This window comes from Tupaia chinensis, unplaced genomic scaffold (assembly GCF_000334495.1).
Source record: "Tupaia chinensis unplaced genomic scaffold, TupChi_1.0 Scaffold000279_1, whole genome shotgun sequence".
In the NCBI taxonomy this organism is placed as follows: Eukaryota; Metazoa; Chordata; class Mammalia; order Scandentia; family Tupaiidae; genus Tupaia; species Tupaia belangeri.
Genome location: NW_006159762.1, coordinates 573,293 through 593,482, shown reverse-complemented (window position 1 = coordinate 593,482; position 20,190 = coordinate 573,293). Strand labels below are relative to the sequence as shown.

Genomic DNA, 20,190 nt, shown 5'->3' with positions numbered 1-20,190 from the left:
CCTCCATTAGGTTCTAGGCTTTCATCTAGGTACCATTTGGTGATCAGGTCTGCCCTGACATTCCCTACTGCCCTTTATCCGTTTTTCCTGTTTCTGTGGTAAAATGACAGCAGCAGCAACAGCAGCAACTATTACTTAAATAATGTATTATCTTCAGGACCTGTTGTAAGCATTTAAAAAAAATTTTAAAGAGTTATTTTATGTCACATTTATTTTAATTTGATCAGAGAGGGACAAAGTGAGATAGAGAAAGAGGGAAAGTGAGAAAGCAAGGTCTGGGACTTGAATCGCAGTCAGCCCTGTGGGTCCCGCACCCTTAACCACCAAGGTACTTGCCAACCCCTGTTCTAAGCATTTTATCTGTGTGAATTCATTTAACCCTCCACATACCAAGAAAATAGTCCTCAACATCTATTGTCTAGGGCCTATGAATCTTTTTTTTTTTTTTTTGAGAGATTTTTGCTATAGAGCGCGTGCGCTCGCCAGACAAACAGAGAGAGAGAGAGAGACAGAAAGCAGGAAATCACCCCCAGGGGGTTGGCCACGCTGCAATCCCTTCTCCTCCATTCTCCTCTCGGGATCTTGGGCACTCACGCACACACGCCCGGCGTGAGTTTAAGCCACCGGGTCCAGGACTCGAACCGCGGTCGACTACGTGGGAGTCCAGCGACATAGCCATTACGCTAACTGCTGGTCCCATGGGCCTGTGAATCTTTTTTTATTTCTTTATATTGTTAAGTCATTTTATGAATGATTTACAGAAAAATCAAACAGTGCAAAACAACTTTTTACATAATTATTTCATTTTAATTTTATTTATTTATTTATTTATTTATTTTTATTATTATTTTGACTAGAGAGAGATAGAGACAGACAGAGAGAGCAAGGGAAAGTGAGAAAGCAAGCCACCAGGTCTGGGACTCAAACCACAGTCAACCATGTGGGAGTTCAGTGCCTTAACTACTGTACCACCTGCGAGCCCCCAAAAACCAACTTTTTAAGAATCTTAATAATAATTCATGTCCATTTTGTATCAAGTACATTTTGATATACAAACATCCCAAAAGACGGGAGAATACTGTCACACATACAGTCCTTTTAGCAAAATGGAATGGTCCAGGATTTTGTTATGAAATATTGTGATGAAGTCTTTTTTTGTTGAGTGACTTTCTGAATGAGAAGGCCTTATTTCCTCTTTAAAATTAAAAATATATTGTTCATTATTGATTCTTGGACTTGAGAAAATTTATCTAGTGTGAAGACTCATTGTAAGATTTCTTTCTTTTTTCTTTTTTTAAGAATTATTTTATTTGGGGCCAGCAGGTTGTGTGGTGGTTAAGGGTGCTGGATTCCTGTATGGCCGATCACTATCCAAGTCCCGGATCTGGGAACTTGCTTTCTCACTTTTCCTCTCTCTCTTTCTCACTCTGTCCCTCTCTGGTCAAATTAAAATAAAATAAATAAATAAAGCTAAATAAAATAATTCTAAAAAAAAGAATTATTTTCTAAAATAATTTCTAAATTCTTTTCTAAAAAAAAATATTTTATCTAACTTTATTTATTTTATTTTAATATGACCAGAGAGGGACAGAGTGAGAGAGAGAGAGAGAAAGTGAGAAAGCAAGTCTCCAGGTCCAGTACACAAACTGCGGTCGGCCATGCTGGAGTCCAGTGCCCCTAACCACCACGTCACCCGCTGGCCCCAGATTTCTCTTATATTATAGATCATCATTATCACTACAGAGTGTTGCTCTCTTTCTGTATCTTCTTCTGAATTGCTTAATAAGAGTGAACGTGTTCCTCTGCATATTTTCTTCTCTTTGCAGCAAATGAGTTTTCTTTTCTACTATTTTTTTTTTTCTGGAGTGGTTTATGCTATAGGGCGCATGTGCTCATCAGAAAGACAGAGACAGACAGACAGAAGATGAGAAGTCACCCCCTCTGGGGATGGCCACGCTGCAATCCCTTTTCCTCCATTCTTCTCTTGGGATCTTGGGCACACACGCACACATGCCCGGCGTAATATTTAAGCCGCTGGGTCCATAACTTGAACCGCAGTTGACTATGTGGGAATCCAGCAATGTAACCATTAGGCCATCAGCTGGTCCCATTTTTTTTTTTTAAGAGAGATTTTTGCTATAGGGCACATGCGCTCACTGAAGAGATAGAGACAGAGAGACGGAAAGCAAGAAGTCACCCTCCAGGAGTAATGGTCACACCACAATCCTTTCTCCTCCATTCTCTTCTCAAGATTTTGGGCATGCACATGTGCCCAACATGAGTTTTGTTTGTTTGAATTATTGTATTTAACTTTATGCATTTTATTTATTTATTTTAATTGGATCAGGTAGGGACAGAGAGTTTAATTATTTATTTTATTTTATTTATTATTTTATTTTTATTTTTTGAGAGGTTTCTGCTATAGGGAGCGTGACTTGCCAGAAAGAGAGAGACAAAGACAGAAAGCGAGAAATCACCCCCCACAGGGGGGATGGCCACACCACAATCCCTTCTCCATTCTCCTCCCAGGATATTCGGCATGCATGCACGTGCACTTGGCGTGAGTTTAAGCCACCGGGTCCATGACTTGAGCTGTAGTTGACTACATGGGAGTCCAGTGACATAGCCATTAAGCCAACTGGTCCCTATTATTATTTTTTTTAAATTTGACCAGAGAGGGAAAGCCAGAGAGAGAGAGAAGGAAAGTGTGAAAAGTGAGAAAGCAATACTCCAGGTCTGGGACTCAAGCAATGGTTGGCCATGTGGGAGTTCAGTCCTTTAACCACCATGCCATCTGCTGGCCTCCAGCATGAGTTTTAAGCTGACAGGTCCAGGACTCCAACTATGGTCAACTACGTGAGTGTCTAGTAACAAAACCATTATTCCATCTGTTGGTCCCTTTTTTTTTTTTTCCTAAATGTCAGAAGGTGCATGTGCACACATAAGAGAGGGAAGAGAGTAAAAAAGCACCCTTCAGTGGGGCCTGATCACACTGTAATACTATTTCTCTACTTCTCCATCCTGTCAGGGTCTTGGGTACATACATGCATACCCCTGTGTATTTTTCAAGCCGACAAGTTCAGGACTCAAACTCTGGTCAGCCAGGTGAGATTCAGCTTCCTCTGTGTAGCATCTAACCCTTTTACTATAAGGGTAGCCTTCAAATTGTGTCTTAGGTTTATAGAAGTGTCCTAATGATCCATATGAGGAGTCTTCAGATAGTTCCTGGAAAATGTGCATTATGGAAAAACTACATATTTTGAACAAAATAAACTATACTTTAATCCATTTAAAATAAACTGTACTTTAATTTCATTTTTCTGTGACCTTTTTGAAGTCCCCTTGTATAGAATTTACAAGATATTGGATCTGGCAGGTGGCATGGTGGTTAAAGGCGCTGGATTCCCACATGGCTAACCATGGTTTGAGTCCCAGACCTTGGGGCTTGTTTTCTTGCTTTCCCTTTCTCTCTCTTTCTCTGGTCAAATTAAAAAATAATAATAACAAATGGAATTAAATAAATAAATATTTTTAAATTTACAAGATAAAGTGAGTTTTATTTTATTTGTAAAATAAAATACATTTCCTTTTTTTTTTTTCAAAATAAAATACATTTCCTTTTTTTTTCAGGAGACTTCAAAAATAATAAAAGTTATATAATGCTAATTTCAAAAATATTTAAAACTGCTTTGGGGCCAGCAGGTGGCATGGAGGTTAAGGTATTGGATCCATATGACCAACTATGGAGTTTGAGTCCGAGACCCAGTGGCTTGAAAATCATGCTGGGCTCATGTGTATGTATGCCCAAGGTCTAAAAGGAGACTGGAAGAGTAAGGATTGTGGCATGGCCATCCCTCCTGGGGGATGATTTCTCTGTTTCATTTTCTCTCTCACTCTTTCTTTCTCTGCCTCTGGTAAGTAGATATGCCATATAGCAAAAATTTTTTAAAAATTAAAATTACTCAAAAAAGAAACTGAAAAACTAGAATTGTGTCCAGTAGATCTTACCGGTATACCAAGAGCTAATTTTTACAATAATGCAGTAGAGTAGATATTACTGTTATCCTCATGTTAGAAACTGAGAAGCTGGAGACCAGCAGATGGCATAATGGTTATGTCGCTGGACTCCCATGTAGTTGACTATGGTTTGAGTCCTGGACTCAGTGACTTAAAACTCACACTGGGTTGGGGCCAGCAGGTGGTGTGGTGGTTAAAGTTGCTGGATTCCCACATGGCTAACTGCAGATCGAGTCTCAGACCTGGCAGCTTCCTTTCTCTCTCTATCTCTCTCTGGTTGAATTAAAAAGTAATATTAAATAGAAATAAATTAATAAATATTTAGAAAACAAAACAAAAACTCATGCTGGGTGTGTGTGCATGCATGCCCAAAATCCCAGGAGGAGAGCATGGAAGAGAAGGAATTGTAGCATGGCTATTCCCCTGGGGGTGGGTGGGTGGGTGATTTCTCACTTTCTGTCTCTCTGTCTCTTTGGTGAATGCACATACCCTATAGCAAAAATCTCTCTTAAAAAAAAAAAAAAAGAAAAAAAAAGAAAGAAAATTGAGAAACTGAGGCCTAGAGAGGTTGGCTAATTTGTCCAGAGCTACAGCTGTTAAGTAACACAGCTGGGCTTTACTCCAAATGGTCTGACTAAACCTGTGCCTTTACCCTATTCCGAACTGTTGTGTCTTTGTTTCATCACCATATTCCCCTGAGCACAGACTGCCATCCTCCTTAGATCATCTACTTTCAGAGTCTTACCAGATTAGGTTCTTCTGTTTCTTGGTGCTTCTTATCTTCTCTCCCTTTTAACCAGACCCTAATAAGCAGTTTCTTTTCATTTATGTATTTAATTACACTTGTTATTATTATTATTTTTTAATTTGACCAGAGAGAGACAGAGAGGGAGAAAGGGAAAGTGAGAATGCAAGCCGCTAGGTCCGGGATTCGAATCATGGTCAGCCATGTGGGAATCCAACACCTTTATCCACCATGCCACCTAGTGGCCCCCCTACACAGTTTCTTTATTTCATCAGACTTACTGTTCACTTAGGGACCATATTCATCACTTTCTTCAAGTCTTTTTTTTTTTTTTCTGAAAGATATTTTGCTATAGGGTGTGTGCGCTTGCCAGAAAGAGAAACAGAAAGTGAGAAATCACCCCCCGGGGGCATGGCCACACTGCAATCCCTTCTCCTCCATTCTCCTCTCAGGATTTAGGTACACACACACATGCTCCCAGTGTGAGTTTAAGCCACTGGGTTTGGGACTCCAACTACAGTTGACTACATGGGACTCCAACAACATAACCATTAGGCCATCTGCTGGTCCCTCTTCAAGTCCTCTTTTCACTCTGTAACTACTCCTGGTTTCAGAACCCTTCTCTGTTTTCAGATTTCATCTTAAACCATTATTTCCTCCTTTTTATGTCCTAATTTGTTATTTTCTAGTCACTGTAAATGAGGAAGGCACCTATACATGTAAATTTCCAGAATTAAAGAGATCATAGCAAGAGGTCTAAACCATTGGAATAGAGGGTCATACCAAGCAGGTCTGTCCAAGCCAGGGCACACATAGACAGTGAGATCCAGTTGTGCCATGATCTCAGAGAGCAAGCAGAGATGACAGCAGAGGGTCATATGAGATCCTCCAGGTATTGCACGTGTTCTTCACATGGAAAGTCTCCCTCTCCCTTCTTCACCCCTACTGCCCAGAGTCGTCGTTTGTGGAAACACTTTTCTGTTGCTCTCACTGCCCCCCTCTCCACTCAGTAGATGCCCCAGCCTTTGAGTTCTTCTGGAAACTGGAATGAACCTCAATTATATTGCTCTTCATTCTGTTGTAAGAAAGGCAGGCTTGGGGCTGGCAAGTGGCGTGGTGGTTAAGGGCGCCGGACTCCCACATGGCTGACTGCAGTTCGAGTCCCAGACCTGGTGGCTTGTTTCTCACTTTCTCCCTCTCTGGTCAAATTTAAATAAATAAATAAATAAAGCTAAATAAAATAATTCTTTAAAAACAAAAAAGAAAGGCAGGTTCCTATGTATGCCCTCCCCAGTAGACAGTAAAGTTTTTGAAGATGAGAGTTGTTTTATCTGCTGGTTCATATAACAGAGAGTAGACTTATTTGACTGAATATAAACTAACCATGGAAATTCTCTGAAGGGAGAGACTGTGGGCTGAGACCTTACTAATCTCAAGTGTGACCAAGAGCAAGAGCACCAGCATCATGAGGAACTTGTTAGGAATGAAAAATATCAAGACCCACCTAGTTCTTCCCTCACCCCAAATCAGAATCTACCTTGTACCAAGATCTCAAGGTGATTTGTTTGCACATTAAAGCTTGAGAAGCCTGGGGATATAGGAAATGCTTCAGCTTCATGCTGCATTTGGAAGACAAGGGACATTGTTCTTTGAGATCAATAAATTTGATCTTGGCAAAGCAGAATGCATCCTTTAGAGGGGACTGACCCAGCAAAGATTAGACTGGCCAAAGCAGAGAGTCAATTTGGGAAGGGTCAGAAAGTAGAGAGGCTTTAGAGCCCAACAGAAGGATTTGGCCTGGGTGCAGCGGGGGCCATTGTAGGTTGTGAGCAAAGAGGAACATGATGGCAATGAGAACCGGACAAAGATATTCTCACCTAAATCTCTTTTTCTCCTCCCTCAGCACTTCCTGTTCTCCAGGTTCCTTCCCTTCCCCTGAAGGACAGCCAGGAGCTGACAGCTTCACTTCTCTCAGCTGGGTCCCAGGTGAGCTAGTGCCCCTTTGCCCTCAGTGAGGACCCATACCTTTTCTCTGACAGCTGCCTTCATCCTGAATCTTTATCAGGAGTTCTGCTTCTTTAGTCAGCACTCAGGCACCCTTGGGTTGGTACCTATATTCCCTTTTGTCTGTTTCCATTCTGCCCACTACTTCCCTGTCTTCTCTGAAGCATAGTCCCTTCCCCTGTTTATTTCCTGAATGTTCCCAGTTCTTCCTTTCACTCCAAATTTGAGCATAGGGGATGAGAATTTAGTGGAGATCTCCTGTTACAGAAGTTGGTGAAAATTGAAGATGTGGCTGATGTGGCTGTATCCTTCATCCTGGAGGAATGGGGACATTTGGACCAATCCCAGAAGTCCCTTTTTAGGGATAACAGGAAGGAGAATTATGGGAGTATTACTTCCATGGGTAAGAATGACTTCATCTGCATGAATTAGAACATTTTGTTATCTTATAAAGAATATTTTTAGCATATTCTACAAAAAATATGTTTTAATTGCTGTGACTTTGCTTTTTTTTTTTTAAGTAAACTGACCTTCTCTTTTTTCTTATTCAGCGTATTCTGATTATTTCTGTTTAATATGACTATGACTGAAGACTGATCATACTTGGGATTTGATAGTTTTTCCTGAATTTATAGCATAGCATCTTGCAAATGCTAGCTTTTTACTGCTTTTAAAAAAAGAGCTTAAAATAGGTTTGGATTTTAACATTTTTAGTGGTTATTTTACTCTTAATTAATTGGATAATACTTAATTCTGAATTATGAAACTTTGTCAGATTTTGCTGAATAACTGTTTATTATCATAGCTCTTACAGTGTCTCATTATTTCTTTTTTCCTTTTCTTCTAATGTATGGATGGTTTTTCATTACCATTCTTACATCACCAGTACCTCTTTTATGATCTTCACCTTGGTATCTACATTTTACATGTCATATACCTTCTCGAATTTTGTGTCCCTATTTCCAACCAAGTTATGATCCTGAAAGCTAATGTTCAGTTCTGCTATGTGGAGTAATTACAAAAATGTCAGCACTATTAGAAACACTTTGGAGATTGTGGTTTTATTATTTTTTTTAGGAGAGAGATTTTTGCTATAAGGTACATGTGCTTGCCGGAGAGACAGAGTGAGACAGAAGACAAGAAATCATCCCCAAGGAGAGATGGCTGCTCTGCAACTTCTTCTCTCCTTTCTCCTCTTGGGACCCTGGGCATGCACACACATGTGCCCAACATGAATTTCAAGCCTCCAGGCTTGAACTGCTATTAGCCATGTGGGAGTCCAGCGATGTAACTATTGTGTCATCTGCTGGTCCTTGGCTTTAACTTTTTAAAATTTAATTATTTTAGAGAAACCACTTCATATCAGGCATATTGGTGAACTTCAATGCCAGATTTATTTTTTTTAAAAGAATTATTTATTTTATTTTATTTGTTATTATTTTTAATTCAACTAGAGAGAGACAGAAGAAAAAGTGAGAAAGCAAGCTGCCAGGTCTGGTACTTGAACTGTGGTCAACCATGTGGGAGTCCAGCACCTTAACCACTGTGCCACCTGCCAACCCCGCCAAAGTTCTTTTTTTTTTTAATTAAAGAATTGTTTTTTTAATTAAATTTAATTTTTTCATTCATTTATTTTAATATGACCAGACAGACAGACACACACAGAAGGAAAGTGAGAAAGCAAGCCACCAGGTCCTGTACTCGAACTCGTGGTCGACCATGTAGGAATGTCTAGAACCTTAACCACCACACCACCTGCTAGTCCCCCAGATTTCTTTTAAAAAATATAATGTCAGTTTACATTGTCTAAATTCATTCACAGGCATTTATTTAAAAGATACTGGCTTATTCCTGCTCTTTTTAATCTTTCTTTTTTTCTGCTAGAGGGCATGTGTGTTTGTCAGAGAGAGACAGAGAGAAAGAAAGGAGAAAGCCTCTCTATCCTGTAGGATATAGGCATGCTGAAATCCCTCTCTCCTTCATTTCTCCTTTTGGATTGTGGGCATGCATGCATGTGTGCCAGTATGTTTTTCTCTTTCTTTTCTTTTTTTTTTTAAAGAGATTTTTGGTATAGGGTGTGTGTGTTTGCCAGAGAGACAAAGACAGCAAGATAGAACACAAGAAATCACCCCGGAGAGAAGGATGGCTACACCACAATCCCTTCTCCTCCATTCTCCTCTTGGGATTTTTGGACATGCATGCATATGTGCCCGGCATGAGTTTACACTGTCAGGTCTGAGACTCAAACCACAGTCAACTATGTGGGAGTCTAGTGATGTAACCATTTTGTCATCTGCTGGTCTCACCAGTATGTTTTTCAAACTGCTGGACCCAGGACTCAAACTGCCGTGTGGGATCTAGCTGCCTAAACTACCAGGCTATAGAACTGGCCCACATTTTACATTTTTTTTTTAAATTATTTCTTCTATGAGACAGAGAGAGAAAGAAAGAGAGGGAGAGGTACCCTCAGTAGGGTACTCATGCTTCAATCTACCCCCAGGCTCAGCCAGCCCAGATCATGGGCATATGTGTGTGTCCCACATGTTCAGGGAGGTCCTGGGACATGAACCCAGGAGCTTTCCTATATGGGTTCAGTTGTGCTTATAACTTTCCCATTTCATAATTATTTGTATTATGAATACAAATAATGTTATACTTCATGCAAATTTTTAAGTTATTTTTTAAAAATTATTTATATTTAATTCCATTTGTTCTTATTTTTAAAATTTGACTAGAGAGAGACAGAGAGAAAGAGAGGGAAAGCAAGAAAGCAAGCCCCCAGGTCTGGTACTCCAACCACGGTTGGCCATGTGGGAATCTAGCACCTTTAACCACCATGCCACCTGCTGGTTCTTTTTTTTACTTTTTTTTTAAATTTTTTTGAGAGGTTTTTGGTATAGGGTGCGTGCGCTCGCCAAACGGACAGAGAGACAAAGAGATAGAAAGTGATAAATCACCTCCCCGGCGGATGGCCACGCCACAGTCTCTTCTCCTCCATTCTCCTCTCAGGGTTTTGGGCATGCACGCACACGTGCCCGGTGTGAGTTTAAGCCGCTGGGTCTGGGACGCTAACCACGGGTAACCACATGGGAGTCCAGCAACATAGCCATTACGCCAACTGCTGGTTCCAACCACCTGCTGCTTCTTAAGTTATCTTTTAAAATTAATTTCTGAAAGCTAATTTGTTTAATTTAAGTCTATTAGTATTGCTTAATCTTTTTCTATTCATAGATATTTAATTGTTTTCAGAGTTTTAGGTTCTTAGCACTGTTATTTTCATACCATTGTTTAAGTAGTTTTAAATTCTTTGTGATTTTTCTCCCTCATTATCTAGCTCTTCATTGTCATACTTTTACAACTCCGTATTTCTTCTACATTAAGAAAATGTTCAATGGTTTCTGCCTCTTTAACTTTTATTGTAAGGCTACATAGATTATTTTTATACTTGTGGATTTCTTTTTTTTTTTGGAGAGATTTTTGCTATAGGGCACATGTGCTCACCAGAGAGACAGACGGAAAGAAATCACCCGCTGTGGGGATGGCCACAGCGGGTCTCTTCTACATTCTCCTCTCAGGATCTTGAGCGTGCACGCACATGCACATGGCGTGAGTTTGAAGCCATCAGGTTTGGGACTCAAACTGAGGTCAATTATGTGGTAGTCTAACAATGTTACCATTAGACCACCTACTGGTCCCTTCATGCTTGTGGATTTCTAACAGTATCACAAAAAGTCATAACTTTCAAAATTATTTATTGGGAGACCAGCAGGTGGTGTGGTGGTTAAGGTGCTGGACATTCCCACATGGCCGACCACGGTTCAAGTCCTGGACCTGGTGGCTTGCTTTCTCTCTCTCTCTCTCTCTCTCTCTCTCTGGTCAAATTAAAATAAATTAATGAATAAATAAAATTTAAAAAAATTATTTATCGGGGGACCAGCAGTTAGCGTAATGGCTATGTCGCTGGACTCCCACGTAGTCGACCACGGTTCGAGTCCCGGACCCAGTGGCGTCAACTCACGCCGGGTGCGTGGGTGTGCGTGCCCAAGATCCCAAGAGGAGAATGGAGGAGAAGGGATTGCAGTGTGGCCATCCCCTCTGAAGGGTGATTTCTCGCTTTCTGTCTCTCTCTCTCTGTCTGGCGAGCCCACACGCCCTGTAGCAAAAACCCCTCCAAAAAAAAAATTATCGGATTTGGAAGCAAGATTTAAAAAAATAAATCTGGGGCTGGTAGGTGGAACGGTGGTTGAGGTACTGGACTCCCACATGGCCAACTGCAGTTTGAGTTCCGGACCTGGCAATTTTGCTTTCTTACTTTCCTGTCCTCTTTCTTTCTGTCTCTCTCTGATCAAATTAGAAAATAAGTAATGATAACAAATAAAATAAGTAAGTGCATCTTGGAGAACAATTTCTGTGGCGTGGCTGAGGTGAACAAGAGACAGTTTTTTCAAGAACTAGCAGACAGTGTAATGGTTATGTCGCTGGACTCCCATGTAGTTTACCACGGTTCAAGTCCTGGACCTGGTGGCTTAAATTCACACCAGGCACGTGTGCGTGCATGCCTAAAATTCTGAGAGGAGAATGGAGGAGAAGGGATTGTGGCGTGGTCAGCCCCCTGGGGGGCGATTTCTTGCTTTCTGTCTCTCTGTATCTCTGGTGAGCGCACATTCCCTGTAGCAAAAATCTCTCTAAAACAAAAACACCAAGAAAAGATTACAAAGGAGAGGAATTGAGAAAGATATTCTAGATAAACTTTTAAGAGTTTTGTCTCTAGGGGCGGGCAGGTGGTGTGGTGGCTAAAGGTGCTGGATTCCCACAAGGCCGACTGTGGTTCAAGTTTGAGACCTGGCAGCTTGCTTTCTCACTCTCTCACTTTGTCCCTCTCTGGTCAAATTTAAATAAATAAATAAATAAATAAATACATAAATATATATATATATATATATTTATAAAAAAGAACTTTAAAAAGAGAAAATTATGATGGAGACATTTTGGTGGAGCCAAATGGATACATAGGATTGCCAGAGGAACATAGATTTGCCAGAGGACACCAGTGAGATTGAAGATCATGATTTTGTAAAAATCTGCCTGATTTGGTGTTTCTGTACTCCTCTATTACATTACTTAGCAGTTGGGCTTAGCATTGTGCAAGAACAGTTCTCTGTCAGATATGCAGATAAACCAGGGAATCTTCAGAAAGCTTATCATGTATACTTAGGAGAGGTGGCAGAAAAAGGAAGGATACCAATCTGTAAGCCGACTGGTCTAGGAACCTTTAACAAGCACCTTCTCTGGAAAAGGATAGTTGTTAGTAGCCCCAGAGGAGGGAATTGGACTAATGTGATTTTTTTTTTTGTGATTTATTTTTTTTAAGTCCTATTGATATGGTTAAATTCCCAGGACTCTCAGTTCTTTTTTTTTAAAAGTGATTTATTTAACTTTATTTATTCATTCATTTATTTTTAATTTGACCAGAGAGACACACACAGAGAGAGAAGGTGACAAGCAAGCCACCAGGTTCAGGACTTTACCAGCAGTTACTGTAATGGCTATATCGCTGGACTCCCATGTAGTCGACTGCGGTTCAAGTACCGGACCTGGCGGCTTAAACTCACGCCGGGCGCATGTGTGTGTGTGCTCAAGATCCTGAGAGGAGAATGGAGGAGAAGATATTGCGGCATGGCCAACCCCCCTGGGGGTGATTTCTCGCTTTCTGTCTCTCTCTGTCTTTCTGGCAAGCGCACGCGCCCTATAGCAAAAAAAACCTCTCCAGAAAAAGAAAAGGAAAAAAAATTTTCCCCGGGAAAAAGAAAGCCATATGCTTGTTTGATTAGTGAATCCTTCTTATTTTAATACAAATAAAAGGTGTGAGACCAATAGATGGCATAATGGTTACATCGCTGGACTCCCACATAGTTCGAGTCCCAGACCCAGCTGCTTAAAACTCATGCTGGGGGGCCGGCAGGTAGTGTGGTTGAGGGAGTTGAACTCCCACATGGCCAACCACGGTTAGAGTCCTGGACCTGGCCTTCTCACTCTCTCTCTATGTCTTTCTCTCTCTCACTCTGTCCCTCTCTGGTCAAATTAAAATAAATAAATAAATAAGTTAAATAAAAATAATTCTTTAAAAACAACAACAACAACAACAACAAATACTCATGCTGGGCCCGTGTTTGTGTGCCCAAAATCCCACGAGGAGAATGGAAAAGAAAGGATTGGTGGCGTGGCCATCTCCCTGGGGGTGGGGGCGATTTCTCCCTTTCTATCTCTCTGTCTGTCTCCCTCTTTCTGGTAAGCACATCCGCCCTGTAGCAAAAATCTCTCAAAAAAAAAATTAATAAAAGGTATGAGCATAAGTAGATGTGAGTAAAAGAGAAAAACAAAACAAAACAAAAAACACTATGACAACTGGGATTACTGGCCTGGCTTATGAGGATGAAAACATGTATTATAAAAAATTTGGTTTTGTTGTAGGGTTTTTGTTTGTTTATGTTTGTTTGTTTCCACTGGAAATGTCCTTTTAGGAAGATAGTTAAGCAATAATAGCTAAATTAAAACTGTCCTGGGGCCGGCAGGTGGAGCGGTGGATAAAGGCACTGGATTCCCACATGGCCGACCATGGTTTGAGTCCCAGGCCTGGTGGTTTGCTTTCTCACTTTCCCTTTCTCTCTCTGTCTCTGTCTGGTCAAATTAAAAAAATAGTAATAATAAATGGAATTGAATAAATAATTATTAAAAAAACTGTCTTCATGGTACAGGAATTATAACTTCTTTTTTTTTTTTTTTTGGAGAGATTTTCACTGTAGGGCGCGTGCATTCGCCAGACAGACAGAGAGAGACATAGAGACAGAAAGTGAGAAATCACCCCCCAGGGGGGATGGTCATGCCGCAATCCCTTCTCCTCCATTCTCCTCTCGGGATCTTGGGCACACACGCACACGCGCCCGGCGTGAGTTTTAAGCCACCGGGTCCAGGATACGAACCACGGTCGACTACGTGGGAGTCCAGCGACATAGCCATTACGCTAACTGCTGGTTCCCAAGGAATTATAACTTCTGACTATGTCAAAAAAGAACAGTAGAGCTGGCTAATAGTGCAGCAATTATGCATTGTGCACAGGGAGCCAGATGACATGTGGCTCTGACTGTGGTTCAAGTTCTAGCCCTGATAGCTTGGAAAACACAGCATGTGTGTGCGCACATGTCTAAAATCCTAACAGGATGAAGGAATGTAGGAAAGGAATGAGGGTGTGACCAATTTCTCTATTTCTCTGGTGAATACATACCTCTCTTTGGCATTAAAAATAAAGTTAAATAAAATAATCCTTTAAAAAATAATAATATTCTCCACTTTTTGTTAACTACTGAAGATTTATCTCTGCAAACCATATTAAATGTTAGTGTTTTGAGTAAAGTAACTGCTGCTGATTCATTTGCACAAGAAAACTGATTATAGTCACTTCAACATCCACATTCATTAGAGACTTGAAAGTTAACATATTAGGTCATCGGAGCCAGCAAGTGGCATGACTGGACACTCCCACATGGCCAACCACAGTTTGAATCCCAGACTTAGTGGCTTTTCTTTCTCACTTTCTCTCTCTCTGTGTCTCTCTGGTCAAATTAAAATAAATGAATGAATAAATAAATAAATAAAATATCTTTAAAAAAATATTAGATACTTTTCTGTTTTCTGTGCAAAAATGTGTCATGACTTTCCTGACAATCCAATAACTCTTTTTTTTTTGCAATAAGGTGCATGTACCCGCCAGACAGACAGAGACAGAGAGATAGAAAGCGAGAAATCATCCCCCAGGGGGGGATGGCCATACCACAATCCTTTATCCTCCATTCTCCTCTCGGGATCTTGGGCACGCATGCACACACGCCCGGCGTGAGTTTAAACCACCGGGTCCGGGACGCAAACTGTGGTCGCCTACATAGGAGTTCAGTGACATAGCCATTACACTAACTGCTGGTCCCACAACCCAATGACTCTTTTTTTTCTTTTTTTTGAGAGGTTTTTGCTATAGGGCGCCTGCGCTTGCCAGACAGAGAGAGAAACAGAGAGACAGAAAGCGAGAAATCACCCCCCAGGGGAGATGGTCATGCCACAGTCCCTTCTCCTCCATTCTCCTCTTGGGATCTTGGGCATGCATGCACATGGGCCCGGCATGAGTTTAAGCCACCGGGTCTGGGACTCGAACCGCAGTCGATTACGTGGGAGTCCAGCGACATAGCCATTACACTAACTGCTGGTCCCAACAACCCAATAACTCTTGAAAGCAGTATCTTCTCAGGGTATAGAAAAAATATCTTTTTCCTTTTTTTGGGGGGGAGAGGTTTTCGCTATAGGGCGTGTGCGCTCGCCAGACAGACAGAGAGAGACATAGAGACAGAAAGCGAGAAATCACCCCCAGGGGCGATGGTCACACCACAATCCCTTCTCCTCCATTCTCCTCTCGGGATCTTGGGCATGCACGCACACGCACCTGGCGTGAGTTCTAAGCCACTGGGTCCGGAACGCGAACCGTGGTCGACTACGTGGGAGTCCAGCGACATAGCCATTACGCTGCTGGTTCCCAAAAAGTATCTTTTTCCTTTAGACTAATTAATACCAAACTGATATTCCCTGGGGATCTAAAAAAGCTAGAAATACCAACATTCTTTTCTAAGCTATGAATTCATACGAAGAGTAAAGTGAAGACTGGGTTAAAGAATTTTTAAGGGGTTGGGTCTGTGGCCTGGTGGTTAAGGGAGCCAGTTCCCACATGACCAATTGTATGGTTTGGATCCCAGCTCCAGTGGCTTGAAAAACATGCTAAGTACATGTGTGTTTCCAAAATTTCAACAGGATGGAGAAATGCAGGAGAAGGGATTGCAGCATGACCATGCCCCATAGGGGTGGATGTTTTTTCCCTCTCTTTCTGTCTTTCTCTGGTGAGCACATGTATCCTCTGGCAAATTTTTTTAAAAAATAATTTTTATTCCTGTACATGTATTCACAAACAGGTACTGTATATATGTCAAGAGAATATATCTTCTTTACTAAATAGAATGAATGATTTCCAGTCTCATTCCTTTGAACCATTCTTGCGAGCTCTTCCTTCCCTAACCTGCCTCAGTTTTCTGCTTGAGTATTTTTTATCCCATTTCTGACCTGTGAAGTCATTTTACAAAGCCATATGTTTTCAGCACTTGTTGGTTTTACTTAATTATCCTGTATTCCCTTCATCATTTTCTTTTTTTCTTATGAAGGGAATAGCTGATTTTTCCATTTTCATTTTATTATTTCAGGTTATGAGTCCAGAGAGAACAATATGGAGCTCATAGTAAAGCAAATTTCTGATGAAGCTGAATCACAGTGGATGGCATCAGGAAGCACTGACAGGAATGTTACCCAGAATTCAGAGTTTGCAGAAGTTAGTGACCTTAAGAGTATGGTACAAAGGTGGCAGGTCAATCCTATTGTGGGGCAATCAAAACAGAATGTTTCCCAGAAAAGAGATCTTGGTGCTATCACAGACATTAGCCATAAGCAGAACACAAATGGTGAGAGAGGTCACAGATGTAATGATTGTGGTAAATTTTTCCTTCAAGCTTCAAACTTTATTCAACATCGGCGAATCCACACTGGAGAAAAGCCATTTCAGTGTGGCGAATGTGGGAAGAGCTATAATCAGCGGGTGCACCTCACTCAGCACCAGAGGGTTCACACTGGTGAGAAGCCCTATAAATGTCAGGTGTGTGGAAAGGCCTTCCGAGTGAGCTCCCATCTTGTTCAGCACCACAGTGTCCACAGTGGAGAGAGGCCCTATGGATGTAGTGAATGTGGGAAGAACTTCGGTCGGCATTCGCATCTGATCGAACACCTGAAACGCCACTTCAGAGAGAAATCTCAAAGATGTACGTGTGAAGAGTTTGTATTCAGGAAATAAATAGAGGCAAAAATTGTTCTGTTAGTTTAGTACAGTAGGACAGTTGGTTATGATACTAGGAGTACTAGGAGAGAACAGAGATTTTAGTTATTTTCTTCTATTTATACTTTAATTAATTGTCAAATTAATAGGCAAAACCTATTCCACCCTTACCCCCCCACCCACCCACAACCTCCCTTTCCCTAGAGGTACTTTCCATCAGCTCTGATCTGTCCCCTCCCCCACCAGTAATTCTATATTTTAAAGTAATACTGTATTGCTTGATTTACCCATTTTATACATCTGTTGACTTTCTGTTGTAGTAAATGTGGATTTGAGCCTTCTTACATGGCCTCTTTCTCTTTTTCCCCTTTTTCTTTTTTCTTTCTTTTTTTTAAGAGGTTTTTGCTATAGGGAGCATGCTCTTGCCAGACAGACAGAGACAGAGAGACAGAAAGCGAGAAATCACCCCCAGGGGGGATGGCTACACCACAATCCCTTCTCCTCCATTCTCCTCTCAGGATCTCGGGCACGCATGCACACGCGCCCAGCGTGAGTTTAAGCCACTGGGTCTGGGACTTGAACCATGGTCGGCTACCTGGGAGTCCAGCGACATAGCCATTACGCTAACTGCTGGTCCCCCCCTTTTTCTGATTTAGTTAGGTCTCTTATTTTATTTTAAAATGAAAGCAATGACAAGATTGGCCCTATAGCACAGCAATTAAGTCCTGTATATTGGGAGCCAGATCTTACATAACTGACTGCAGTTCAGATCCTGGCTCCAGTGGCTTTATTGTCCTCTTCTCATTGGACAGATACCAAAAGATTTGTTATTTGCATTCCCATTAAAATCAAGTGTATACATGCATCCTCTTCTGTTACTCTTATTACCTCATAGTTTCATCTGATTATCCTCTTTTTCCTGACCATTTGTTTTTCTTCTGTAAAAGAAATGACATCTGCATTTGCTCTGTATTTTTTTAGGCAGCGACAAAAGAAGTAACACAAAATCTAATGTTCAGAAGAAGAATTCAGAATTCTCAGAAGCAGATACGGAATTATCAGGAAAAACCCAAAGAAATGCTTCCCAAGTTCAAGATTTTGAAGATGGCTGTGAACATCAAGGAAAGGTGGATAGAAAGCAGGGACTTCCCATGAAAGAAATCTTAGGACAACCTTCCTCAAAGAGGATGAATTGCAGTGAAATTACATATGTCCACAAAAAATCCTCCACAGGAGAGAGACCACATAAATGTAATGAATGTGGAAAGAGCTTCATTCAGAGTGCTCATCTTATTCAACATCAACGAATACACACTGGGGAGAAACCATTTCGGTGTGATGAATGTGGGAAAAGCTACAATCAACGTGTGCACCTAACTCAACATCAACGTGTTCACACTGGTGAAAAACCGTACACCTGCCATTTATGTGGGAAGGCCTTTAGAGTGAGGTCCCACCTTGTTCAGCACCAGAGTGTGCACAGTGGGGAGAGGCCCTTTAAGTGTAATGAATGTGGGAAAGGCTTTGGGAGGCGTTCACACCTTGCTGGACACCTGCGACTCCACTCTAGAGAGAAGTCCCATCAGTGTCGTGAATGTGGAGAAATCTTTTTTCAATATGTTAGTCTAATTGAACATCAGGTGCTCCACATGGGTCAGAAAAGTGAGAAAAATGGTATTTGTGAGGAAGCCTATAGTTGGAACCTGACAGTGATTGAAGATAAGAAGACTGAGTTACAAGAGCAGCCTTATAAGTGTGATATATGTAGAAAGACGTTTAGTTACAGTTCAGACCTTATTCAGCATTACAGAACTCATACCGCAGAGGGAACCTATAAATGTGACGTATGTCGGGAACATGGTGGCCAGTGTTCACACATAAAACATCAAAGAATCTGTTCTAGCACAAAACCCCATCAATGTAGTGAGTGTGGAAGAGGCTTCACTTTGAAGTCACATCTTAATCAACATCAGCGAATCCATACTGGCGAGAAGCCTTTTCAATGTAAAGAGTGTGGAGTGAGTTTCAGTTGGAGTTGTAGTCTCTTTAAACATCTGAGAAGCCATGAGAGGACAGATCCCATAAATCCTTCAAGTGTATAGGTTTTCTATTACTCAATTTTAGAAAAGCCTTCCTGAAGAGAAACCTTAATTCTATAATGAATGTAATAACAACTTCAAACATTCTTTTAATTTGACCAGGAAATCTACAGATATGTTGAAATCTTTCAGTTAGAACTCAGTCTTTAGGAATACTGGCAGATCCACAATAAGTAGGTAACCTGTCTGCTTTCTCCATTGAGAAATACATTGGTTAGCAAATTCATGCTTGGTAGTCTAGACAAAAAGAGAAGCTGTTGATTTGGTTGATGGAGGAAAGCATTCAGACATTTATTTTTCATTTGAAACTCAGAAAATTGACACTGAGAAAACCTCATGAATGCAGTAGAAATAAGCTTTATTTGTAGCTCCTGCCTTGTTCGACAGTATTTCTATTCAGGGAAGAGAGCAGTGAGAGAGAATTCTTCAGCATGATACCTGTTTTGGTACCTCAGTAATGAACCTGTCTAGATGTGATTATCCCAACCAATAGAGTACTCCAGTCATTGTTCTCATCCTGAGTATTAAACCCTTTGAAAAGAAATTGGCTTAAGTTATCTCTATTTTGGCAAATATTGTGGGGCATTCAGAGGCTAGATAATATGTGTTCCTGCTGCTTTTTACATCTGTTGATACAGCTTTTCCACAAACCATTTTTTGTTTTGATTCTTCTAGTATCAATATTAGCTGGAAGAAAGAGGAGTTAAATTTTTAAATTCAGGAGAAACCGTGATGGTGAATCAGATTTTAAGATGAAAGAGGGTGACCTTAGAATAGAGAAAACTGTAGATTGGTTTATATTATATTATCCAGAAGAATGAGAGCAGCTAGATACATATATTGGATCAAGCTGAACCAAGAAATTTGGTTCAAACATATGTGTACTGATTCCCAGGAGCCTCCCATAAAGGGTGAGTTTCAGTTTGTATTGCAGCTGGAACGGAAAGAGAGCAGTAATGAGAAGGTAGGTATGTGGTCTAGTTAGCTCTGCCTCATGAGAAGGTCTGGGTAGGAATTTTGAGAGGGAAGGAAGACGTGGATAAGAGTTTACTTGAGCCTGTTTGCTGAAGCCCTGCTTCTGCTGACTCTGCCTGGCTTACAATAAATGACCAGTAAATATTTGCTGATTTTATGTGTTAATACACTGTGGTGCCCTGTCCAGACCCCTTTGCTGCCATCCCCACTTGCTCTGAGTTTTGGCTACTAAGTTCTTACAGCTCTCTCTCTTCTCCAGAGAAACTGGAGAATTTCCCTCAAACATGGGCGCTGCCTCACCCAGGAGCTAACTCCCCTTTGTGCACCCCACCAAGTGACTGATGGATAGAGACGGTACATAAGGCTATTTGCTTGTCTTGAGGAGGGAAGACTCTAGTACATTTATGCTCCACAGTCCTCCATGGATCAGATCA

At 41.0% G+C, this 20,190-nt stretch overlaps 1 protein-coding gene across 1 annotated transcript in view; it reads left to right on the top strand.

Moving 5' to 3' along the window:
• ZKSCAN5 (zinc finger with KRAB and SCAN domains 5) overlaps window positions 1–19,900 on the top strand; it is a 28,094-nt gene extending 8,194 nt beyond the window's left edge. Inside the window, exons 3-6 of the mRNA XM_014588442.2 lie at window positions 6,666–6,748; window positions 7,034–7,169; window positions 16,060–16,668; window positions 17,664–19,900. Coding sequence (XP_014443928.1) covers window positions 6,666–6,748; window positions 7,034–7,169; window positions 16,060–16,668; window positions 17,664–18,784 — 1,949 coding nt within the window. The 3' untranslated portion in view covers window positions 18,785–19,900. The remainder of the gene's footprint in view (window positions 1–6,665; window positions 6,749–7,033; window positions 7,170–16,059; window positions 16,669–17,663) is intronic.
• Window positions 19,901–20,190: the final 290 nt, after the last annotated feature.